Source organism: Hylobates moloch, unplaced genomic scaffold (genome assembly GCF_009828535.3).
Source record: "Hylobates moloch isolate HMO894 unplaced genomic scaffold, HMol_V3 SCAFFOLD_14, whole genome shotgun sequence".
NCBI lineage: Eukaryota > Metazoa > Chordata > Mammalia > Primates > Hylobatidae > Hylobates > Hylobates moloch.
Window position 1 is genome coordinate 8995425 of NW_026652289.1, and position 21199 is coordinate 9016623.

The window sequence follows — 21199 nt, forward strand, 5'->3', positions numbered from 1 at the left end:
GGATTGTTTTGAGCCCATTTTAAGGAATGATTTTGCAAGTTAATGTCCCACTGTACACTCATTATTTACCTTAAAGTCTGGATCAGTTATGTATATCTGGATCTTAGAATATCCATGGCACTTCTGATAGCAACAAATGGCATCCGGCACTGGAGGGAACTTGCATTCTTCAACAAATTTCTCTAACAGCATCTAAAACAAAATTAACAAAAATGATACCATTACAATACTAATCTGTCAATAAAAATGCTTGTGATTTCAATAACCTCTTGCCATCAAAATATTTTCAGCATGACTAAATTTTTTCACCAACAACAAACTACATACAACTTTTAAAGTTTTTCCTTTTAAAAGGAAGGCTGATAAGAGACATGAGAGATTTAAAAAGAGGACTGAACAAAATTTTTTTTCAGTTTCAAAAGAATCAAAATTTTGTCCTGTTACAATCATCAAATCGCATTTTATAATTTATAGCTCTCAGAAATCTCCCATAAGCATTAAGAGGAAGTCAAGTAAGGCAGAATAACCCTTAGGGTAATCCTGAGGACTTTACCAGGCTCCTCTTGCCCAACATCACCTCATCCAGGATCCTAACACTCCCATGATCTTCCTCCTTGCAGCTCTGCCACTGTTGTTTGTGGACTCCCTGGAGAATTATTCCACTGCTAATGAAGCCCCCAAGAGACTCATGCCATGCTTCCAGTGCTGGCTTTTTGTTATCAATAGCTCCTATGCCTCTATCCCAATCTTGTATCAAGAGAGGAAAATCCAAGAATCTCTTGTGTTTTATTTTTTATAATAGCTTTGTTGAGACATAATTAACACACTATACAACTCAAATAAAGTGCACAGTTCAATGTTTTTAGTATACTGACAGGATGTACCGACATCACCACAATCTAAATTTAGAACATTTTCAAAAAGAAACTCCATACGCATTAGCAGTCCCTCCTCATTTTCCCCTAACCTCCCAGGCCCAGCAATCACTAGTCTACTTTCTGTCACTATATACAGATTTGCCTATTCTGGAGATTTCATACGAATGGACTCACACAAGCCCTTTGTGTTTGGCTTCTTTTACTTAGCATAATGTTTCCAAGGTTCATCCATGCTGCAGCATGTTATCAGTACTCTTTTTTTTTGAGACAGTGTCTCACTCTGTCACTCATGCTGGAGTGCAGTGGCATGATCTCAGCTCACTGCAACCTCTGCCTCCTGGGCTCAACTGATCCTTCCGCCTTAGCCTCCTGAGTAGCTGGGACTACAGGCGTGTGCCACTATGTTTGGCTAATTTTTGTATTGATGGGTTTCGCCATGTTGCCCAGGCTGGTCTTGAACTCCTGAGCTCAAGCAATCCTCCTGCCTTGGCCTCCCAAAGTGGTAGGATTACAGGCATAAGCCACCATGACTGGCCATTTGTTTTTGAGGCAGACTCTCACTCTGTTGCCCAGGCTGCACTGCAGTGGCATAATCAAGGCTCACTGCAGCCTCAACCTCCCAGGTTCCAATACTTATGTACCCATTTATCATTTGACGAATACTTGGACTATTTCCCATTTTGGGCTATTATGACTAATGCTGCTATGAACATTCAGGTACAAGTTTTTCTGAGAACATGTTTTCCTTTCTCTGTACACACCTAGGAGTGAAACTGCTGGATCATATGGTATGCTATAGTTTGAATGTTTGACCCTCCAAACCACAAGTTGAAATCTGATCCCCGGTGTTGGAGGTGAGGCACAGTGGGAGGTGTTTGAGTCATGACGACAAATCTCTCGTGAACAGATTAATTCCCTCCCTGGGGTGAGTGAGTTCTCACTCCACTAGTTCCCTAAAGAGTTGGTTGTTAAAAAGAGCCTGGCACTTCCCTGTCTCTCACCATATGATCTCTACAGACAGGCTCTCCTATGCCTTCTGACACAAGTAGGAGCTATTGAAGGCCCTCACCAGCAGATGCTGACACCATGCTTCTTATACAGCCTGCAAAACCATAAGCCAACTTTTCTTCATAAATCACCAGTCTCAGGTACTCCTTTCTAGCAACACAAATGGACTGAGACATGGTAACTCTATGTTTAACTGTTTGAGGAACTGCCAGACTATTTTCCAAAGCAGCTGCATCATTATACATTACCACCAGCAGGTCTGAATGTTCTCATTTTTCTACACCCTTGCCAATATTTCTTGTCTACCCACATCCTAGTGAGTGTGAAGTGGTATCTCACTGTGGTTTTGATTTGTTTCTCTGATAGCTAATGATGCTGAATGTCTTTTTATGTGCTAATTTTGGCCATTTGTATATCTTCTTTGCAGAAATGTCTATTCAGATCCTTTGACTACTTCTTAAATTAGATTATTTGTCTTTTTATTATTGAGTTGTAAAAGTTGACTTCTGTGATTTTAAAAGCTTCAGCCAAAATCAAGTTCTGAGTACATGTGAGAGTTCACTACAAGTAAAAGCCTATCTCAGTCATTTCACACATAAGTCTTTCTAGAACAAGCAAAGCATCTTTATGCTTCTGGATATGAGACTAAATTCATATTTTTCTGAATCTTCAAGTACCATCTCAGTAACTGTGGTAACTTTATGATGAAACAACAATACTATACCTTCCTCTAAGTACAACCAAGTCCAGCATAGTGCATGATCATGCATACTCAGAAGCCAGAATGCCTGGACTCCAGTTCCAGGACCACAATTTGCTTGCTGTTTCACCTTGAGTGCATCATTTCACCTCTCTAAACTTAACCTTCCTCATCTGTAAAATGGGAATGATCACAGTGCCCCCCTGCACGGGGCTGCTATAACGATTAAGCATAATGATAAACAAAGGTACACAACTGGCACATAGAAAACATTCAATAAATGTCACAGGTTCTCATTACACAGTAGAGGGGAAATGCAGGTAACGGAGGTGGGGATGGAATGCTCCTACCTCTCCGTCTCCTGATACCTGAGTCAGTCAATGCAGATAAGCATTCACAGTAAAAAACACTCTGCAAAAATAAATGGTTACCTTTATTTTTTGTGGCTTAGACTCTTCAATAATCACATTACTTGTGGGCCAAGTTAACACTCCAGGAAGACGATAAATCAAGGTTCTTGCTTTCTCAAAGTGATTGAGAGCTTCTAGAAATCTAAAGTCATAATTATGAAAAAGGCATTAAAGATGTAAAATAGTATTTTCATTCCCTTCAAAAGTCACCAAAGATCTCAAGCTTACTGGGACGAATACATTTGATGAAATCACTAAACAGCAATATTCAATGTAACCTAAATTTTCTTTAAAAAAACAAAGTCACTATTGCTGTTTGCTATAAAAGTAATATACATTAAACACAACTTGTCTTGGACACTGGCTTTATTGTGGCAGGTGTACACTAGTTTTTTTCTGTTGTTTTTTTGTTGTTTATATATATATATTTGTATTATACTTTAAGTTCTAGGGTACATGTGCACAACGTGCAGGTTTGTTACACATGTATACATGTGCCATGTTGGTGTGCTGCACCCATTAACTCGTCCTTTACATTAGGTATATCTTCTAATGCTATCCCTCTCCCCTCCCCCCACCTCACAACAGGCCCCGGTGTGTAAGGTTCCCCTTCCTGTGTCCAAGTGTTCTCATTGTTCAATTCCCACGTATGCGTGAGAACATGCAGTGTTTGGTTTTTTGTCCTTGCGATAGTTGGCTGAGAATGATGGTTTCCAGCTTCATCCATGTCCCTACAAAGGACATAAACTCATCATTTTTTATGGCTGCATAGTATTCCATGGTGTATATGTGCCACATTTTCTTAATCCAGTCTATCGTTGTTGGACATTTGGGTTGGTTCCAAGTCTTTGCTATTGTGAATAGTGCCTCAATAAACATATGTGTGCATGTGTCTTTATAGCAGCATGATTTATAGTCCTTTGGGTATACACCCAGTAATGGGATGGCTGGGTCAAATGGTATTTCTAGTTCTAGATCCCTGAGGAATCACCACACTGCCTTCCACGATGGTTGAACTAGTTTACAGTCCCACCAACAGTGTAAAAGTGTTCCTATTTCTCCACATCCTCTCCAGCACCTGTTGTTTCCTGACTTTTTAATGATGGCCATTCTAACTGGTGTGAGATGGTATCTCACTGTGGTTTTGATTTGCATTTCTCTGATGGCCAGTGATGATGAGCATTTCTTCATGTGTTTTCTGGCTGCATAAATGTCTTCTTTTGAGAAGTGTCTGTTCATGTCCTTTGCCCACTTTTTGATGGGGTTGTTTGTTTTTTTCTTGTAAATTTGTTTGAGTTCATTGTAGATTCTGGATATTAGCCCTTTGTCAGATGAGTAGGTTGCAAAAATTTTCTCCCATTCTGTAGGTTGCCTGTTCACTCTGATGGTAGTTTTTTTTGCTGTGCAGAAGCTCTTTAATTTAATGAGATCCCATTTGTCAATTTTGGCTTTTGTTGCCATTGCTTTTGGTGTTTTAGACATGAAGTCCTTGCCCACGCCTATGGCCTGAATGGTATTGCCTAGGTTTTCTTGTAGGATTTTAATGGTTTTAGGTCTAACATTTAAGTCTTTAATCCATCTTGAATTAATTTTTGTATAAGGTGTAAGGAAGGGATCCAGTTGCAGCTTTCTACATATGGCTAGCCAGTTTTCCCAGCACCATTTATTAAATAGGGAATCCTTTCCCCATTTCTTGTTTTTGTCAGGTTTGTCAAAGATCAGATGGTTGTAGATATGCGGCATCATTTCTGAGGGCTCTGTTCTGTTCCATTGATCTATATCTCTGTTGTGGTACCAGTACCATGCTGTTTTGGTTACTGTACCCTTGTAGTATAGTTTGAAGTCAGGCAGCGTGATGCCTCCAGCTTTATTCTTTTGGCTTAGGATTGACTTGGCAATGTGGGCTCTTTTTTGGTTCCATATGAACTTTAAAGTAGTTTTTTCCAATTCTGTGAAGAAAGTCATAGGTAGCTTGATGGGGATGGCATTGAATCTATAAATTACCTTGGGCAATATGGCCATTTTCACGATATTGATTCTTCCTATCCATGAGCATGGAACGTTCTTCCATTTGTTTGTATCCTCTTTTATTTCATTGAGCAGTGGTTTGTAGTTCTCCTTGAAGAGGTCCTTCACATCCCTTGTAAGTTGGATTCCTAGGTATTTTATTCTCTTTGAAGCAATTGTGAATGGGAGTTCACTCATGATTTGGCTGTTTGTCTGTTACTGGTGTATAAGAATGCTTGTGATTTTTGCACATTGATTTTGTATCCTGAGACTTTGCTGAAGCTGCTTATCAGCTTAAGGAGATTTTGGGCTGAGACAATGGGGTTTTCTAGATATACAATCATGTCATCTGCAAACAGGGACAATTTGACTTCCTCTTTTCCTAATTGAATACCCTTTCTTTCTTTCTCCTGCCTGATTGCCCTGGCCAGAAATTCCAACACTATGTTGAATAGGAATGGTGAGAGAGGGCATCCCTGTCTTGTGCCAGTTTTCAAAGGGAATGCTTCTAGTTTTTGCCCATTCAGTATGATATTGGCTGTTGGTGTGTCATAAATAGCTTTTATTATTTTGAGATATGTCCCATCAATACCTAATTTATTGAGAGTTTTTAGCATGAAGGGCCGTTGAATTTTGTCAAAGGCCTTCTCTGCATCTATTGAGATAATCATGTGGTTTTTGTCTTTGGTTCTGTTTATATGCTGGATTACATTTATTGATCTGTGTATGTTGAACCAGCCTTGCAGCCCAGGGATGAAGCCCACTTGATCATGGTGGATAAGCTTTTTGATGTGCTGCTGGATTTGGTTTGCCAGTATTTTATTAAGGATTTTTGCATCGATGTTCATCAGGGATATTGGTCTAAAATTCACTTTTTTGTTGTGTCTCTGTGTTATTGCTGTTTTTGAGATGGAGTCTCACTGTCACCCAGGCTGGAGTACAGTGGCACAATCTCAGCTCACTGCAACCTCCGCCTCCTGGGTTCAAGTGATTCTTTCTGCCTCAGCCTCCTGAGTAGCTGGAACTACAGGTGTGCACCACCACACCCGGCTAATTTTTGTATTTTTAGTAGAGATGGGGTTTCAACATATTGGTCAGGCTGGCTTCAAACTCCTGACCTCAGGTGATTCACCCACTGGCCTCCCAAAGTGCTGGGATTCCAGGTGTGGGCCACTGTGCCTGTCCAAAAAAAAAACTTTCTTTAATTTAAAAAAATCTATAAAGGAGATTCTAGGCACATTCTAAGACGGGGGGGGGGGGGGATTCCCCAAAATCTCATAAAATTTCCCCTAACAAGTTAAATGAAAATTGAAAGACAGTTAGAAATTATAAATAATATTCAATCAGTCAACAATTATTTCCTTATAATCTAACATACCTACCTCTATATTGGGTACAAGTGGCAGAAACAGATTTTCTTTTTTTAAAGCTCAAGACATAATCCTGTCCCCTCAGGGACATACTGACATTCAGGGAGACAAGACTAAGAGACATGAGGCATTTAGAGAACAGCTTCAATATTAAACTACGAGTAAGGATTACAACTACAATAGAGTTCAGAGGAGAGATTTTTATTCCTAACTCATAATGTCTTTGAACACGTATATACCTCTTATTTAAAACCATCTTCATACAGACTTTTAAAAAATAATTAAACCAAAAAAATTAAACAATCAGATTTTAAAAACATTAGTTTACATCAATTCACTCACTATCTATAGATGATTATACACTAGATTATTAAATCTTTAATATCAAATTACTATATTGTTGACTTATTAGATTTAAAATCAGGAAGTACCAAGAACTGCAATGACTGGCCTTGCTTTAACAATTAATAGTGATAGTGAAATTTCAGGTCCTCAAAGTAAATCACAAATATGATAGTGTGCTACAGAGGAGAGATCAAAATAATTCCAGAAAATGGATCATTATCACACTGGATTTTAAATGAGTTACCAGCCTAGAGCTTAAAGTAGTGTCATTTCTACTAACCTGTTTTTTTTCAAATATACTTTTCCAATTCCACAGTAGGCCAAGCAATCAAGTCCCTCATTGGGGTAGTGTTCAATAATCCTCTTAAACTGGTTTTCGGCTTCAGATAATTCCTTCAATAGCAGTGAAAACAATGATCACTTACATACAAAGAGAACTACTGAAATAAATTTTATCTAAAGGTTGATTTTTTTTATGATATTAAAATAGCAACTACATATCCCCAAATTCCTGTGGCAAAATTATACCTCTGTGTTTCACTTAGAACTTATATAAATTTCTGATCATATGGATAGTCAGAGACACAACCAAACCAATCCTGCTGAACACATCAGACAATCAACCTATAAGCATTTACTAGTACGCACTAAGGGCCTGGCGTGTGCTGGCTAATACTACAAAGAGTCAAATTGTGTTTTTGTTTTTGTTTTTTAAAAAAGGCTAATTATGGTGTAAACACACCATAACATAGATCCTATTAAGTGCTAATCCCTTGGAAGGAATCCCATTCCAATGACGTTGTCACAGTCTTTTGTGGCACAAGACGGATGAAAGCTCTGTCTTAAAAACAGCCTTTTAGTAAAAACTTAACATAGCTTAGAGTACATTCTTTTTTGAATATTCTCAACAGTGAAAAACCACTAAGTTGAATGAATTTTGTTTTTGGAAAACATCCAAAAGATACTTAGTTCTAAGAAATACTGGTAACCCTACTGTGAGTGAAAAAAAGAAATGTCACTACAAAATGGAGCTTTGAGGCCAGTTCCAAACAAGGCATTCTAAAAAGGTTTGAAGCAAGGGCTGTCCTCTGATGAAATTCTTTTAAACATGTAAGTTCTACTACAACACGTTTTTTTTTTTTCCAAATCAGTCTCGCTATTTTACATTAAATCACAAATGTAATAAATGATTTCTTCAACTCTAATAAGGTAAAATATGATAGAATATTATTATTCTGTCAGGAATAAAATGAAAATTATGAAGTTCTGTCTCCAACTGTCTCTTGGAAAACAGAATTAGAGAGCATTCATGGGAGACATTATTAATCTGTGACACTGAGATCAAGGAAGATAAATCTTGGGCACTGTCAACTTCTGGGAGAGAACAGAACGTAAAAGACTACTTAGATGCTCACTAGGTGGCAAGTTAGAGTTAAACCTTCATCTAAACAGGGAAAAACAGAGCCCAAATTATATATTATACTTGAGGTAATTCTAGAGCATTTCAACATTTATAGCAAACTCAAAACCTCCGAAGGCAAAGTTATAATGCCAAACAGTATAGGTAGGTAAACATTCCAGGAGAGCCAGGCAGGAGCATGACTAATGGAAATCCTGGGAGCTCATGTCTATACACTGACTACATGCAGTTATAGGAAGCCTGCAATCTAGAAATAATACAATACCCAAGTACTTTCTACCTAGAAATAAGAGATACTAACATTTTCATTGTTACCTTTGTTTTTCTAGGAAAACAGCATAACATGAAACCTCCCCAGGTCCATTCCCTCCTGCCATCACTAAAGGCAGCCATTATCTTAAATTTTATATAAACATAATCTATATTTTTTCACTTTTTTACAAGATGCACAGAATTCATAAACAGTATATAGTACTGTTATGTATGTTTTCCAAATAGTATATAAGTGGGATCACAATGTTTATGTCCTCCAACTTGCCTTTCCCTCAAGATTATGTTTCTGAAATCTATCAATCATGATACATTACATCCTAATTTTTACACAAATAAAAAGTAGATTCCCACTGATTGCCTGGCAAAGACTTTTTCTAATAGGAAACAAACTAAATATTCTTTAAAAACACAAACTAAATTAAACTGAGACATTTCAGACAAAATTATCAGAAGGTACAGAGAAGAAAATGGGTAAAAATGAGAAAATAATTTTTATAAGATATGTCAATATCATTTTAATTGTTTATTACCACTGTTACAAATCTTACCTCAGGCTGTCCTATTCCAAGGAGAGAAATGGCAAGTCCATAGACAACCAAAACATAGTTAATCATGGCCAGGTTCAATTGCTGTCAATAAAAATGCCTCAGTTAAAAATCTAAACATAATTCTGCCCAATTTGCATCTAGTCACAACAGAAAAAGAAGTGTAATAGAATCTCACTAATCAATCTTACTAATCAATGATTGTCATAAAATCTCACTAATCAATATGATTGGCCAAATCAAATTAGAAAAGAGATTTTTGTTCCAATAAAGCAGTTATCCTGCTATTTAAAACACAGAATCACTGTCTCAGAGTTCCTTGAGGCATGGTTCATAATAGATTAATTTATAATTAAAGTCATATTATTTTGCATATAAGGGGTACTAGTGACAGATTAAGACATTTACTTAGCTATTATAGGCATACCTCAGAGATACTGTGGGTTCAGCTCTGGAGCATCACAATAAAGCAAATATCACAATCAAGTGAGTCTCACAAACTTGTGGGTTTCCCAGTGCATAGAAAAGTTATGTTTAAGCGATACTGTAGTTTATTAAGTGTGTAGTAGCATTATGTCTATTAAACAATGTACACACCTTAATTTAAGTCTTTATTGGTACAAATGCTAATGATCATCTGAGGGTTTACTGAGTCATAATCTTTTTTTAAACTTTTTTTAAAATTATACTTTAAGTTCTGGGATATATGTACAGAAGAATATGCAGGTTTGTTACATAGGTATAACGCGTGCCACAGTGGTTTGCTGCACCCATCAACCGTCATCTACACTGGGTATTTCTAGTGACACATAATCTTTTTGTTGGTGGATGGTCTTGCCTTGATATTTGACTGCTAACTGTTCAGGGTGGTAGTTCCTGAAAATTAAGGTGCTGTGGCAATTTCTTAAAATAAGACAACGAAGTCTGTCATACTGATTGACTCTTACTTTCAGAAAAGGTTTCTCTGTAACGTGTGATGCTGTTTGACAGTATTTTACCCACACTAGAACTTCTTTCAAAATTGGAGTGAATCCTCTCAAATCCTGCCACTGCTTGATCAGCTAAGTTTCTCATTTCAACAATATTCACAGCATCTTCACAAGGAGTAGATCCCATTTCAAGAAATGACTTTTTTTGTTCATGTGTAAAAAGCAACTCCTTATCCCTTCAAGTTTTATCCTGAGGTTGCAGCAATTCAGTCACATCTTCAGGCTCCACTTCTAATTCTCTTGCTTGTTCCACCACATGTGCAGTGACTTCCTCCACTAATGTCCTGAACCCCTCAAAGTCATACATGAGGGCTGGAATTTACTTCTTCCAAACTCCTGCAAATGTTGATATTTTGATCTCTCACAGGCATCATGAATGTTCTTTATGGTATCTAGAGTGGTGATCCTTTCCAGAAGGTTTTCAATTTACTTTGTCCAGATCCAACAGAGGAATCACTATGGCGGCTATAGCCTTATAAAATACGTTTCTTAAATAATAAGACTTGAAAGTCAAAATGACTCCTTGATCCATAGGCTACAGAATGGATATTGTGTTACCAGGCATGAAAACAACATTCATCTCCTTGTACATGTACACCAGATCTCCTAGGCAATCAGGTGCATTGTCAATGAGCAGTAGTATTTTGCAAAGAATCTTTTATTCTAGCAGTAGGTCTCAACAGTGGGCTTAAAGTACTTAGTAAACCATGCTGTAAACAGACGTGCTGCCATTCATGCTTTGTTGTTCCATTTCTAGGGCTCCAGGCAGAGTGAATTAGCATAATTCTTAAGGGCCTGAGGATTTTTGGAACATAAATGAGCACTGGCTTCAACTTAAGTCACCAGCTGCATCAGTCCCTAATGATTAATGAGCCCGTCCTTTTTGAAGCTTTGAAACCAGACATTGACTTCTCTCTAGCTATGAAAGTCCTAGATGGCATCTTCTTCCAACAGAAGGTTGTTTAGTCTCCATTGACAATCTGTTGTTTAGCATAGCCACCTTCATCAATGATCTTCACTAGATCTCGATAACTTGCTGCAGCTTCTCCATCAGCACTTGCTGCTTCACTCTGCATTTTTATGTTATGGAAATAGCTTCTTTCCTTAAATATCATGAACCAACTTCTGCTAGTTTCAAACTATTCTTCTGCAGCTTCCTCACCTCTCTCAGCCTTCACAGAATAGAAGAGTTAGAGTCTTGCTCTGGCTTAAGAGAATGTTGTGGCTGATTTGATCTTCTACCCAGACCACTAAGACTCTCCACATCGGCAAGAAAGCTGTTTCACTTTCTTGTCATTCATGTGTTCACTGAGGTAGCACTTTTAATTTCCTTCAAAAACATTTTCTTTGCATTCACAATTTGGCTATTTGGCACAAGAGGACTAGCTATCTGCCTATCTTGGCTTTCGACATACCTTACTCATGAAGCTTAATCATTCTAGTTTTTTATTTAAAGTGAGAGATGTGCAACTCTTCCTTTCACTTGAATACTTAAGAGGCCATTGCAGGGTCATTAATTGGCCTAATTTCAATATCGTGTCTCAGGGAACAGGGAGACTTAAAGAAGGGGGTGGAGATAACAGCTGGTTGGCAGAGCACTCAGAACACACACACACAATTTGTTAAGTTCCCTTTCTTACATAGGCAAGATTGTAGTGCCCCAAAATAATTACAATAGTAACGTCAAAGATCACTGATCACAGATACAGTGATAATGATAATGAAAATGTTTGACATATTGTGAGAATTACCAAAATGTGACACAGAGACATGAGGTGAACACATGCTTTCAGAAAAATGGCACCAACAGACTTGCTTGACACAGGGTTGCCACAAATCTTCAATTTGTAAAAAATGCATTGTCTGCAAAGTACAATAAAGCAAAGCATAATGAAACGAGGTGTACCTGTACTTTCTTCCTGGGTGAAAAGGTGTGACTAAAGTTAGTTGAAATCCTTGATTTAGAGAAAAAGACAGTTCTAATGACCCTAAACTATAGTCAAGGAGAGAATATAAACATGGATCACATATTGAACATACTCATGAAGTCTGAATTGGAGCAGTACCTGCTTCCCATAACCTGAAGTAGATTCAGCCAATCTCAGCAAGGTCTTAGGTATATTACTACAATGAGTTAAGGCCTTGGTTCTCTTCTGCATTCATCTGAGGTGCATTAGCATTGATAAACAAGTTATGATATGGCAAATTTACCTTTATTTTTTGAGGATCTAAACCGTTCAGCAACTCTGTAAAGGCCTGTGCGGCACTGCGGCAACGCTGCTCCAATAAGGCCATATAGCCATCTTGAATTAAGCTTCTCAGCATTTTCATTATATTAGCAAAATCCTGGAAAAAAGAAATTCTATTTCAGTAACCCGAATCTACACGTTTTTAATTTAAAACTTAAGATGCCAAGTTCATAGTAATATTTTATAACTAACGATAAAATGTTTAAATCAATACCCAAACTACCCTTATTCATCATATTCCTTTTTCAGCACCACACTTTTAAAGTGAAAATGAAAAGCTACTGCTTTACCGTCCTAATTGCGACACCTCTTCTGTTGCCTGTGACAAAGATGGCTCATTTTACACTACATGGTACTAAGCCTCACTTGCTCTCCAGACTAAACAGACAGTATTTTTAACAATATATATGAAAAACACCAGCCATCATTTAAATAAGTAAATTGTTTGGGAGTAGAATAATTAGACACTTAAGAACATACAATCAATATTCTGATCACTACCAGATTTTAACAACTGCCATCCTGCTCTGAAACAAACCTTAATTCTAAGCAAGAAATAAATATTGTAATTGTTAACTGTACTCCTGCCTAACATATATTTGAATATAACTAGATAAAATTACTGGGAGAGATAACAATAGGTAAAATGCAAAAGGAATAACATAAGGAATAAAAAATAAATACAAGATTGCTATCATGTGCCCTTAAAGTGAGAAAAACTTTGTAATTTGAATACACATTATAATCTGAATTCATATTTTAGTGACATGGGAATAGCTGTAAGTCACCAAAGTTCCACAAAGATTGGAGAGGCAAGGCTAGACATTAAGCCTAAAATCTCCTCACTCCTTGCTATACGTGTGCGCCATTCAAAGGGGCAGCAAATGCAAATATGTATGTTGTATTCCTCACCGTTCCTAACAATGAAGATCCAAAAGGAGGCCCCACTGCACAAATCACAGAGGAAAAAGCGGTTTGGTTACCCATTAACAAAAGCCTTCTGCTGGCTTTTTGTTTGTTTGTTTGTTTTTTTTTGAGATAGAGTCTTGCTCTGTCGTCCAGGCTGGAGTGCAGTGGCAGATCTCGGCTCACTGCAACCTCTGCCTCGGGGTTCAAGCGATTCTCCTGCCTCATCCTCCTGGGTAGCTAGGACTACAGGTGCGCGCCACCACACCCAGCTAATTTTTTGTATTTTTAGTAGAGATGGGGTTTCGCCATGTTGGCCAGGATGGTTTCAATCTCTTGAGCTCATGATCCGCCTGCCTCGGCCTCCCAAAGTGCTGGGATTACAGGCGTGAGCCCCTGCACCTGGTCTCTGCTGGCTTTTGAACCAATGAATCAAAGTGGCAGAACGCTCCCCAGAATATGCATGGAAAAGAGCAGTTCTCACAAAAACTTAAAAGCTCGATGACAGCCATACTTGTTTCAAGATAAGAACTTGAAGTTATAAATGATGATGTGCTAGCCCTACAAATACTAGTTATTAGCCTTGCATAAACTCAATTTTAATCTTGTTCTCATTCTTTTTCTTTCTTCTTTAAAAGAGACAGGGCTCCCAAACTAGTGAGAGGCTTAAAAAAGAAAACAAAAGAAAATAACAAATAAATAAGACAGGGCCTTCCTATGTTGCCCAGGCTGGAGTGCAGTGGTTAATCCTCTCACCTCAGCCTCCTGAGGAGCTGGGACTACAGACACATGCCACTACGCCGAGCTTTCTTTATCAGTCTAGAAATCAGATCCATACAGCCTCATGCTTTCATTGGAAGTCACTTCCCTCAATACAACATAAATGATCTGTCCTGAAAGCTCCAGCAGAGCAGGCCGAAATCACATCACTGCACACCCAATCTCTCTCACTCCTCAGCATATGGAAAGAGCCTCAATCAAACTGTGTTGAATGAACAAACAGAGGCTCAAAAACAGCTATCATATTTATTTAAATAGTCTTTTCATCTTCACAGGCTGTCATCTATTTAAGTATTTCATGGTTTTTAGAGTCAGTAAAAATCAATGTAAAAAGATATAATTTAAAATCTCCAACTTTAAGAAATTCTCAAAAATGCTTTTAAGCAAATGATTAGGAATCTATTTTAGTTCTTTGTAAAATATCTGTTATGTATACCTAAAAAAAGATCCACATGTTTTGAAAGGAGTATTCTATTCAGTGTTAATGTATATTTTCCATCATGAAGTAACATAAAAAGAATTTTATATACAACATTATCGGATTAAGTTAAATCATTTAAAGAATGAAAGTTTGCCCTCTAATGATTTTAGAGTAAGTACAATGAAACTGTGTTTAAATCTTTTAAAAATATTTAAAGTTAATATTACTGTTAACTCTTTGAGAAGCAAATAATTCCACAGTGCTAATCATTAGTTAAACCTCTAGCTAACATAATTATCACGTTAATATTTAAATTAGTGATAGATTGGATTCTTAGCAGTCATATATATTAAATGATATGTCTATAACAGCTGGGTGCAATAGCTCACACCTGTAATCCCAAACTTTAAGAGGATTGCTTGAGGCCAGGAGTTTGAAACCAACCTGGACAACACAGTGAGACCCCATCTCTACAAAACTACAATATAATACAATAATTATATAAAAAAACTTAGAGATGTACATGATTAGAACTTTATTCATGTTCAAAGAGTTTTGTTTTTTCCATTGGAAAAGCTTCTCCATTACCTGCTGTGCAGCTCTGGAAGATTTAGAAAACTGTTTCTCCAAGATGTTCTTCAAATCTGCTGGTAAAGTCAATGGTGAACTAGAACTAAAAGAAAAAAAGCATTTTTTAAAATCATTTTAAAATAAAAGTTCTACTCATATAAAGAAAAAATAGGGCCAGGCACAGTGGCTCATACCTGTAACCCCAGCACTTTGGGAGGCCGAGGTGGGTGGATCACCTGAGGTTAGGTGTTTGAGACCAGCCTGACCAACATGGTGAAACTCTGTCTCTACTAAAAATACAAAAATTAGCCTGGTGTGGTGGTGCACGCCCATAATCCCAGCTACTTGGGAGGCTGAGGCAGGAGAATTGCTTGAGCCCAGGACCGAGATCTTACCACTGCACTCTAGCCTGGGCGACAGAGCAAGACTCCATCTAAAAAAAAAAAGAAAGAAAAAATACAGAATCTGAATATTAGTTCGCTCTCATCCCTCCAATGTGACAGAAGAAAAAAACACATTTACTGAAGGCCATGTAAAATACCGAGTAAATGGTGAGCCATACAAGTTGGCCGTTCTTTGGGGGGAATTGGCATTTTGGCAATATTTCTATTAGAAATCTCTAAATCCGATGTAATCTCAATAAACATTCCTATAAAATCAGAGGTGGAGGGAAACCAGATGAATTGATTATAAAGATGATATGGAAAATAGCTTTTGAAAAAAGAGAAAAATTAAGGGGTATTTGCCTTGATCTACAGTCACTAGTAACAACATGGTCCTAAAACAATAAATGTGCCCAATAAACAGTGCAAAGATGTTCAATGTGATGGGAAAATCTAATAATAAGATATAAGCATTTCAGAAAGTCTGACTCCCTAAGTTGGTGAGAGTAAGAAAATCTGAGGCACTCGATGTGGAGTTTTCTGAAAGCACTTCTGACATCCAATGTGTAGATTTTTTCCAATACCAAATATTGTCATTTTTCCATATCAATTCAACTGTCCAACACAAAATGAGTGTGCAATAATGCAATTCAGTTCTGATACTAACTCCCAGAGTTAGCGCAGACCTCACAGGGTAAAGAATCAGTCCCACCAGACTGCCCTCACTTCAGCTGCAAGTGGGGTGCACAGGTCACCCACACTCCTGCCCTGCTGACTACAAGAGGGTTCCCATGAGTCCCTCTTCAGGCTCACTAGAAAAACAATGGAACTCAAGGAAGTGCTTACTATTACCAATTTATTATAAAGGATATAACTCACAAACAGCCAAGAGGACGAGATGCATAGGAAGGTTGGGGGGTGCGAGGAGCTTCATGCTCCCCTTGGGCATGCCACTTTCCCAGCACATCAATGTGTTCGTCAACCCAGAAGCTCCCCATGCCCTCTTTTAAGGACTTTACTAAGGTTTCATTATGTAGGTATGCAGGTACAATTAAATCAACCACTGGCCATTGATTGGTGCCTAACCTCAATTTCCAGTCCCCCTCCTCTCCTTGGAGGTCAGGTATGAGGCTGAAAGTCTTAACCCTCTAATCAGGTGCTTGGTCTTTCCAGTAACGAGACCTCCTCCTGAACTATCTGAGGCACTACCTTGAGTCACCTCATTAGCATAAACTCAAGTACATGGAAAGGGGCTCACGATGAGTAACAAAATACACTCCTATCATTCAGGAAATGCCATGGGTTTTGGGAGCTCTATACCAGGAACGGGGACAAATACCAAATATATATATTTTTTTATTATACCACACCCTCCTGTAGATTAGTCGGAGTGTGAACAGTGCCCATTTTCTGAGAGAACAATTTGGCAATATCTGTCAAAGTTAAAATTACATATCCCCTTTGATACAGCAATCCCACTACAGAAACAACTTCTATACATTATTTACAAAGTATTTATTGTAAATATACATGAACAGGTGCACAAAGGTGCATGTGCAAGGATGTTTAAAGTACCGTCTGATTTATCCCTCTCAAAGGAAAGAAAGAAGAAAAAGAGAGAGATGGAGAGAGGGATAGAAAGTGAGGGAGGAAAAGAGGAACGAAGAGCCTAAATGCACAAAAATGGGGGATACAGCCATATTACAAAATACTGTGCAGCAAATGAAGAATGGAAGAGCTCTGTGTTCTGAACATGGGAAGAAACACAAGATATTTTGTAAAAGACACAAAGCAAGCCGTAGGCCAGAGTCATTCTAATAATAATGAAAATGATGGTGATAACAGTAATGACGACTGAAGTACACTGAAGATTTACTATGTTCCAGGGCTCTAAGTGTTTTACGTGGTTATCCCATTTAATGAAGAAATAGTCCCATATGGTAGATATTACCTAATAAGGAGTGTTCAGTTTGAAAAGTGAAACAAAATATCAGAAAAATAAATTTAAAAAAAATAAAACAGGTTAAAATTACAACTCTGCATTTAAAAAATTACCATATATTAAGATCTGGTTTCTTTAGGGGTACAGGGGAGGGCAGGGAAGAAGACTCATGATTTTTCTATCAAATAATAGAAAAACATAGTAATAACGCTATATCCTTGCTTTGTATTTAATTTTTGTAGCAGCATCCAAAAATGGTCATTTTTGAAAAGAAATGAGACTTCACTGATTTTTTTTAATGTTTTGATATTCAAATCATTCCCCCTGAAGCATCGATCATGGATTCAGATTAAGAAATGGAGAAGAAATTGAAAACCAGTGTATTGTGGCAGGCATGGCTTTGCTGTTTCTCCAACATCACTTTAATTCACTTCATAAACTTCTGTATTAAAAGATTTACAATTTCACATTGTAATCAATTTATATCTTGTTGTCAATGGGGTGTTAACAATAAAGATAGGAGGCAAGGCCAGGCACACGCCTGCAATCCCAGCACTCTGGGAGGCCAAGGCAGAAGGATCACTTGAGGCCAGGAGTTCAAGACCAGCCTGGGCAACAGAGCAAGACCCTGTCTCTAAAAAAAATTTAGTTTTAGTTATTGAGTCATGGTGATGTGCACCATAATAGCAGTAGTAGTCCTGGCTACTTGGGAGCTGAGGCAGAAAGAATCACTTGAGTCTAGGAGTTCAAGGCTGCAGTGAGCTAGGGTCACACCACTACGCCGCAGCCTAAGTGATAGAGCAAGACCCTATCTCAAAAAAAAAACCAAAAAAAAAGATAGGAGGCAATTAATTACTGTTAATTTTCATGGGGATGTTTGATAGAATTCATTTTAGAAGTAGTCAGAATTCATTAGGAAAGATTTTCCTCTAACAATAATTACTCAAAAGGGCATCTGAAATATGCATACCCATGTCTGTGTATGCAGAGTAAGTTTCCCAATAGTCATGAAACTGTTAACAGTGTATTCCTGGAGGAGGCCTTAGAGAAGGGACTGCAGGAGGGGTCAAATGAGGTGAGCAGGGAAGGAGGCTTCATGTGCACCTTATATCTCTCTTAATGCTTTTTCCTTTTAGAGTACATATTCTGGAATTTAAGAAATTAATATGGAAATATTTCATATTATATGACTTTCAGAAGTCAATATATTAATATCCAGGATTAATAATCCTTTAGCCAAAGATTATCCTTTCCTAAAGATATGCTTTTGATATTTGAAAGGGATTTTGGTAGTCATTATAATGCATACATTAAAGTAGCTAATACTCGAAAAACAATTTTTTTTTCCTTTTCCTTGGGAAGAGTATGCTAGGGGGAAACAAACATACCTTAGAGAAAAAACATACCTGAACTTCTCTGATTCATTGTTTCGAGATTTTTGTTTTCCTTTATGTTTTGGAGGCTGACCTGTGAACACAAAAGTATTTGTTCCTAAAATCTGTACATAAAAATCTACAAGCCTGAGAGTAAAACTATTTTTAAAATATAAATTGGAGTAAGAAAACGGAAGCAGCAATGTGGTACGTGAGTGTAACTACAAAACGGTAAGCCAAAAAAGAAGCTACTGATGATATTTTTCTATATATAATAAATTATTAAATATAATCAATTATTAAAGATCAATTATAATAGTGATCATTATGATTTAGGTCTACCATAGATACAGAGAGATACAGGAAATAACTCCTGTTCTCAGACAGTTTACAATCAGATGGGGTGAAAAGACACATCACTTCAGTAGTTAAACAACAATCATCCTTATGAAGAAAATACTGTGTTGTTATTGACATATAAATTGCATAGTCAGTAATATCTCTCACAACTCATAAAAGGGAAAAATCACTTAAGCTGGAGTGGTTAAGAAAAATGTTAGTGAGGATACAGCATTTGTGTTTGGTTTTGAGGAAGAAGTACGATTTGGATAGAATAGCCTGAACCCAAGAGTAGAGTTCATTTCGGAAGCACTAAGCAAACCTGTGTGATTTCAAGACCTCAAAAAGGGTGGAAGGCTGGAAAAGGGCTGCTAAGGCAGGTTAGGGTGAGTGTTTATAGACCCTTAGCTTCAGATGCTCAATACAATTCCAGATCCAGCTGGAAATGCTCAGTATAAACTCCTCTCCCTAACTGAACACAGTCTCTTAGAAATTTTCAGTACTATCAACAAGAGGACTTTTCCAACAAGTGAAGGGAGAAGATACAAAGAGAAGTGGCAAAATGGTTATTTTTAAAAATATGCTGAAAACACATAAATGTGATTTCAAAAGAAATTCTGTGACTTTCAAATATTATTTACGTAGTTGTATGAGATACTCAGATTATTAAAAAGAGAATCATTCTTTCGGTAACGATAGGCAAAAAGGGTTCAAATCACCAAAAATTTGGTTTCTATTACCACCAAAATATTACTGTAAAAATATGAGACTATCTATACTTGAAAAAAACTGTAGTTTTCAATGGAGCTTACCTTTAGATTCTGATTACCACCGTTGGCCATTTCGTGATTAATTTTTCTGAAATCTCTTTCCCTCTCCACAAAGTTAAGTGAAGTAGTAAATACAGGTGCTGATAAACTCCTAGGTGTGTAGGCCCTAAGTGGGGAAAAAAAGGAATTATTATATATTTTTTAAAAGTTATCCTTTGAATGAACAGGTTGCAGCAATCACAGCCTTTTTTCCTTTAAAGCAAGGTATTATTGTTTTAAAAAGATTTCCTACCTGTGAGATGGGGCTTTATACATAAACATTATTTTATATTTGGTATTAAACTCAAAATAAAGAACAGTTCTGGGTGCAGTGGCTCACGCCTGTAATTCCAGCACTTTGGGAGCCCAGGGCGGGTGGATCAGCTAAGGTCAGGAGTTCAAGACCAGCCTGGCCAACATGGTGAGACTCTGTCTCTACTAAAAATACAAAAATTAGCCAGGTGTGGTGGCATGTGCCTGTAATCCCAGCGACTGGGGAGGCTGAGGCAAGAGACCTGCTTGAACCCAGTAGGCGGAGGTTGCAGTGACCCAAGATCGTGCCACTGCACTCCAGCCTAGGTGACAGAGGGAGACTCTGTCTCAAAAAAAAAAGAACAGTTCAAAAAAAAGCATTCTGGGTTCTAACATTTAAATATCAGCTGGGCACGGTGGCTCAGGCTGGGCGCAGTGGCTCAGGCTGGGCGCAGTGGCTCACTCCTGTAATCTCAGCACTTTGGGAGGCCAAGGCAGGCAGATCACTTGAGGTCAGGAGATCGAGATCAGTCTGGCCAACATGGTGAAACCTCATCTCTACCAATATTACAAAAATTAGCAGGGCGTGGTGGCAGCCGCCTGTGGTCCCAGCTACTCAAGAGGCTGAGGCAGGAGAATCGCTTGAACCCGGGAGGCAGAGGTTGCAGTGAGCCGAGATCACAACACTGCACTCCAGCCTGGGTGACAGAGTGAGACTCCGTCTCAAAAAAATTAAAAAAAAAAAATACCTATGTCCTTGTGTTAAATTTAAATATCCTAATTTAAGTTAAATTAGGATACTAAAATTAAATTTAAAGCCTCCACAGCCAATTTCTTTCTGTCTGCATGTTCAGCATGCTACAGAATAAGCAGCTTTAGTATCCCAGACATCTGAACAAGCATGCAGAAAAACAATTAATCTGTTTTAATTGCCAAATAAGCAAAGGTAGAACCCTGGCTGCGATTGTTTTCTTGTGAGCATACTCAAGCCTATCTGTTGCCTATTTCTAATAGGAAGTATCTTAGCCTTTGAAAGACATCAGGAAGCTGGAACTATTAGGTTGGTGCAAAAGTAATTGTGGTTTTTGCCATAGATGTTTCCAAGACAGAGGTGAAGGGCACAGGGCACAGGCTATGTCCTAGCTCTGTGCTGCCAGGAGTTTCATGGCCAAACTGGTCCCATTCAAGCATAGTAATGTCCAATTAACATTTCACCCCTCTTTTCCCACA

The 21199-nt window shown here is 37.9% G+C and overlaps 1 protein-coding gene across 1 annotated transcript in view; it reads right to left on the reverse strand.

Moving 5' to 3' along the window:
• TTC3 (tetratricopeptide repeat domain 3) overlaps positions 1-21199 on the reverse strand; it is a 121357-nt gene that overhangs the window by 55469 nt on the left and 44689 nt on the right. Inside the window, exons 14-21 of the mRNA XM_058427849.1 lie at positions 19721-19844; positions 18603-18790; positions 14890-14974; positions 12157-12291; positions 8960-9040; positions 6999-7111; positions 3018-3138; positions 70-192 (exon numbers count right to left, since the gene is read on the reverse strand). Of these exons, the coding sequence (XP_058283832.1) occupies positions 70-192; positions 3018-3138; positions 6999-7111; positions 8960-9040; positions 12157-12291; positions 14890-14974; positions 18603-18790; positions 19721-19844 (970 nt within the window). The remainder of the gene's footprint in view (positions 1-69; positions 193-3017; positions 3139-6998; positions 7112-8959; positions 9041-12156; positions 12292-14889; positions 14975-18602; positions 18791-19720; positions 19845-21199) is intronic.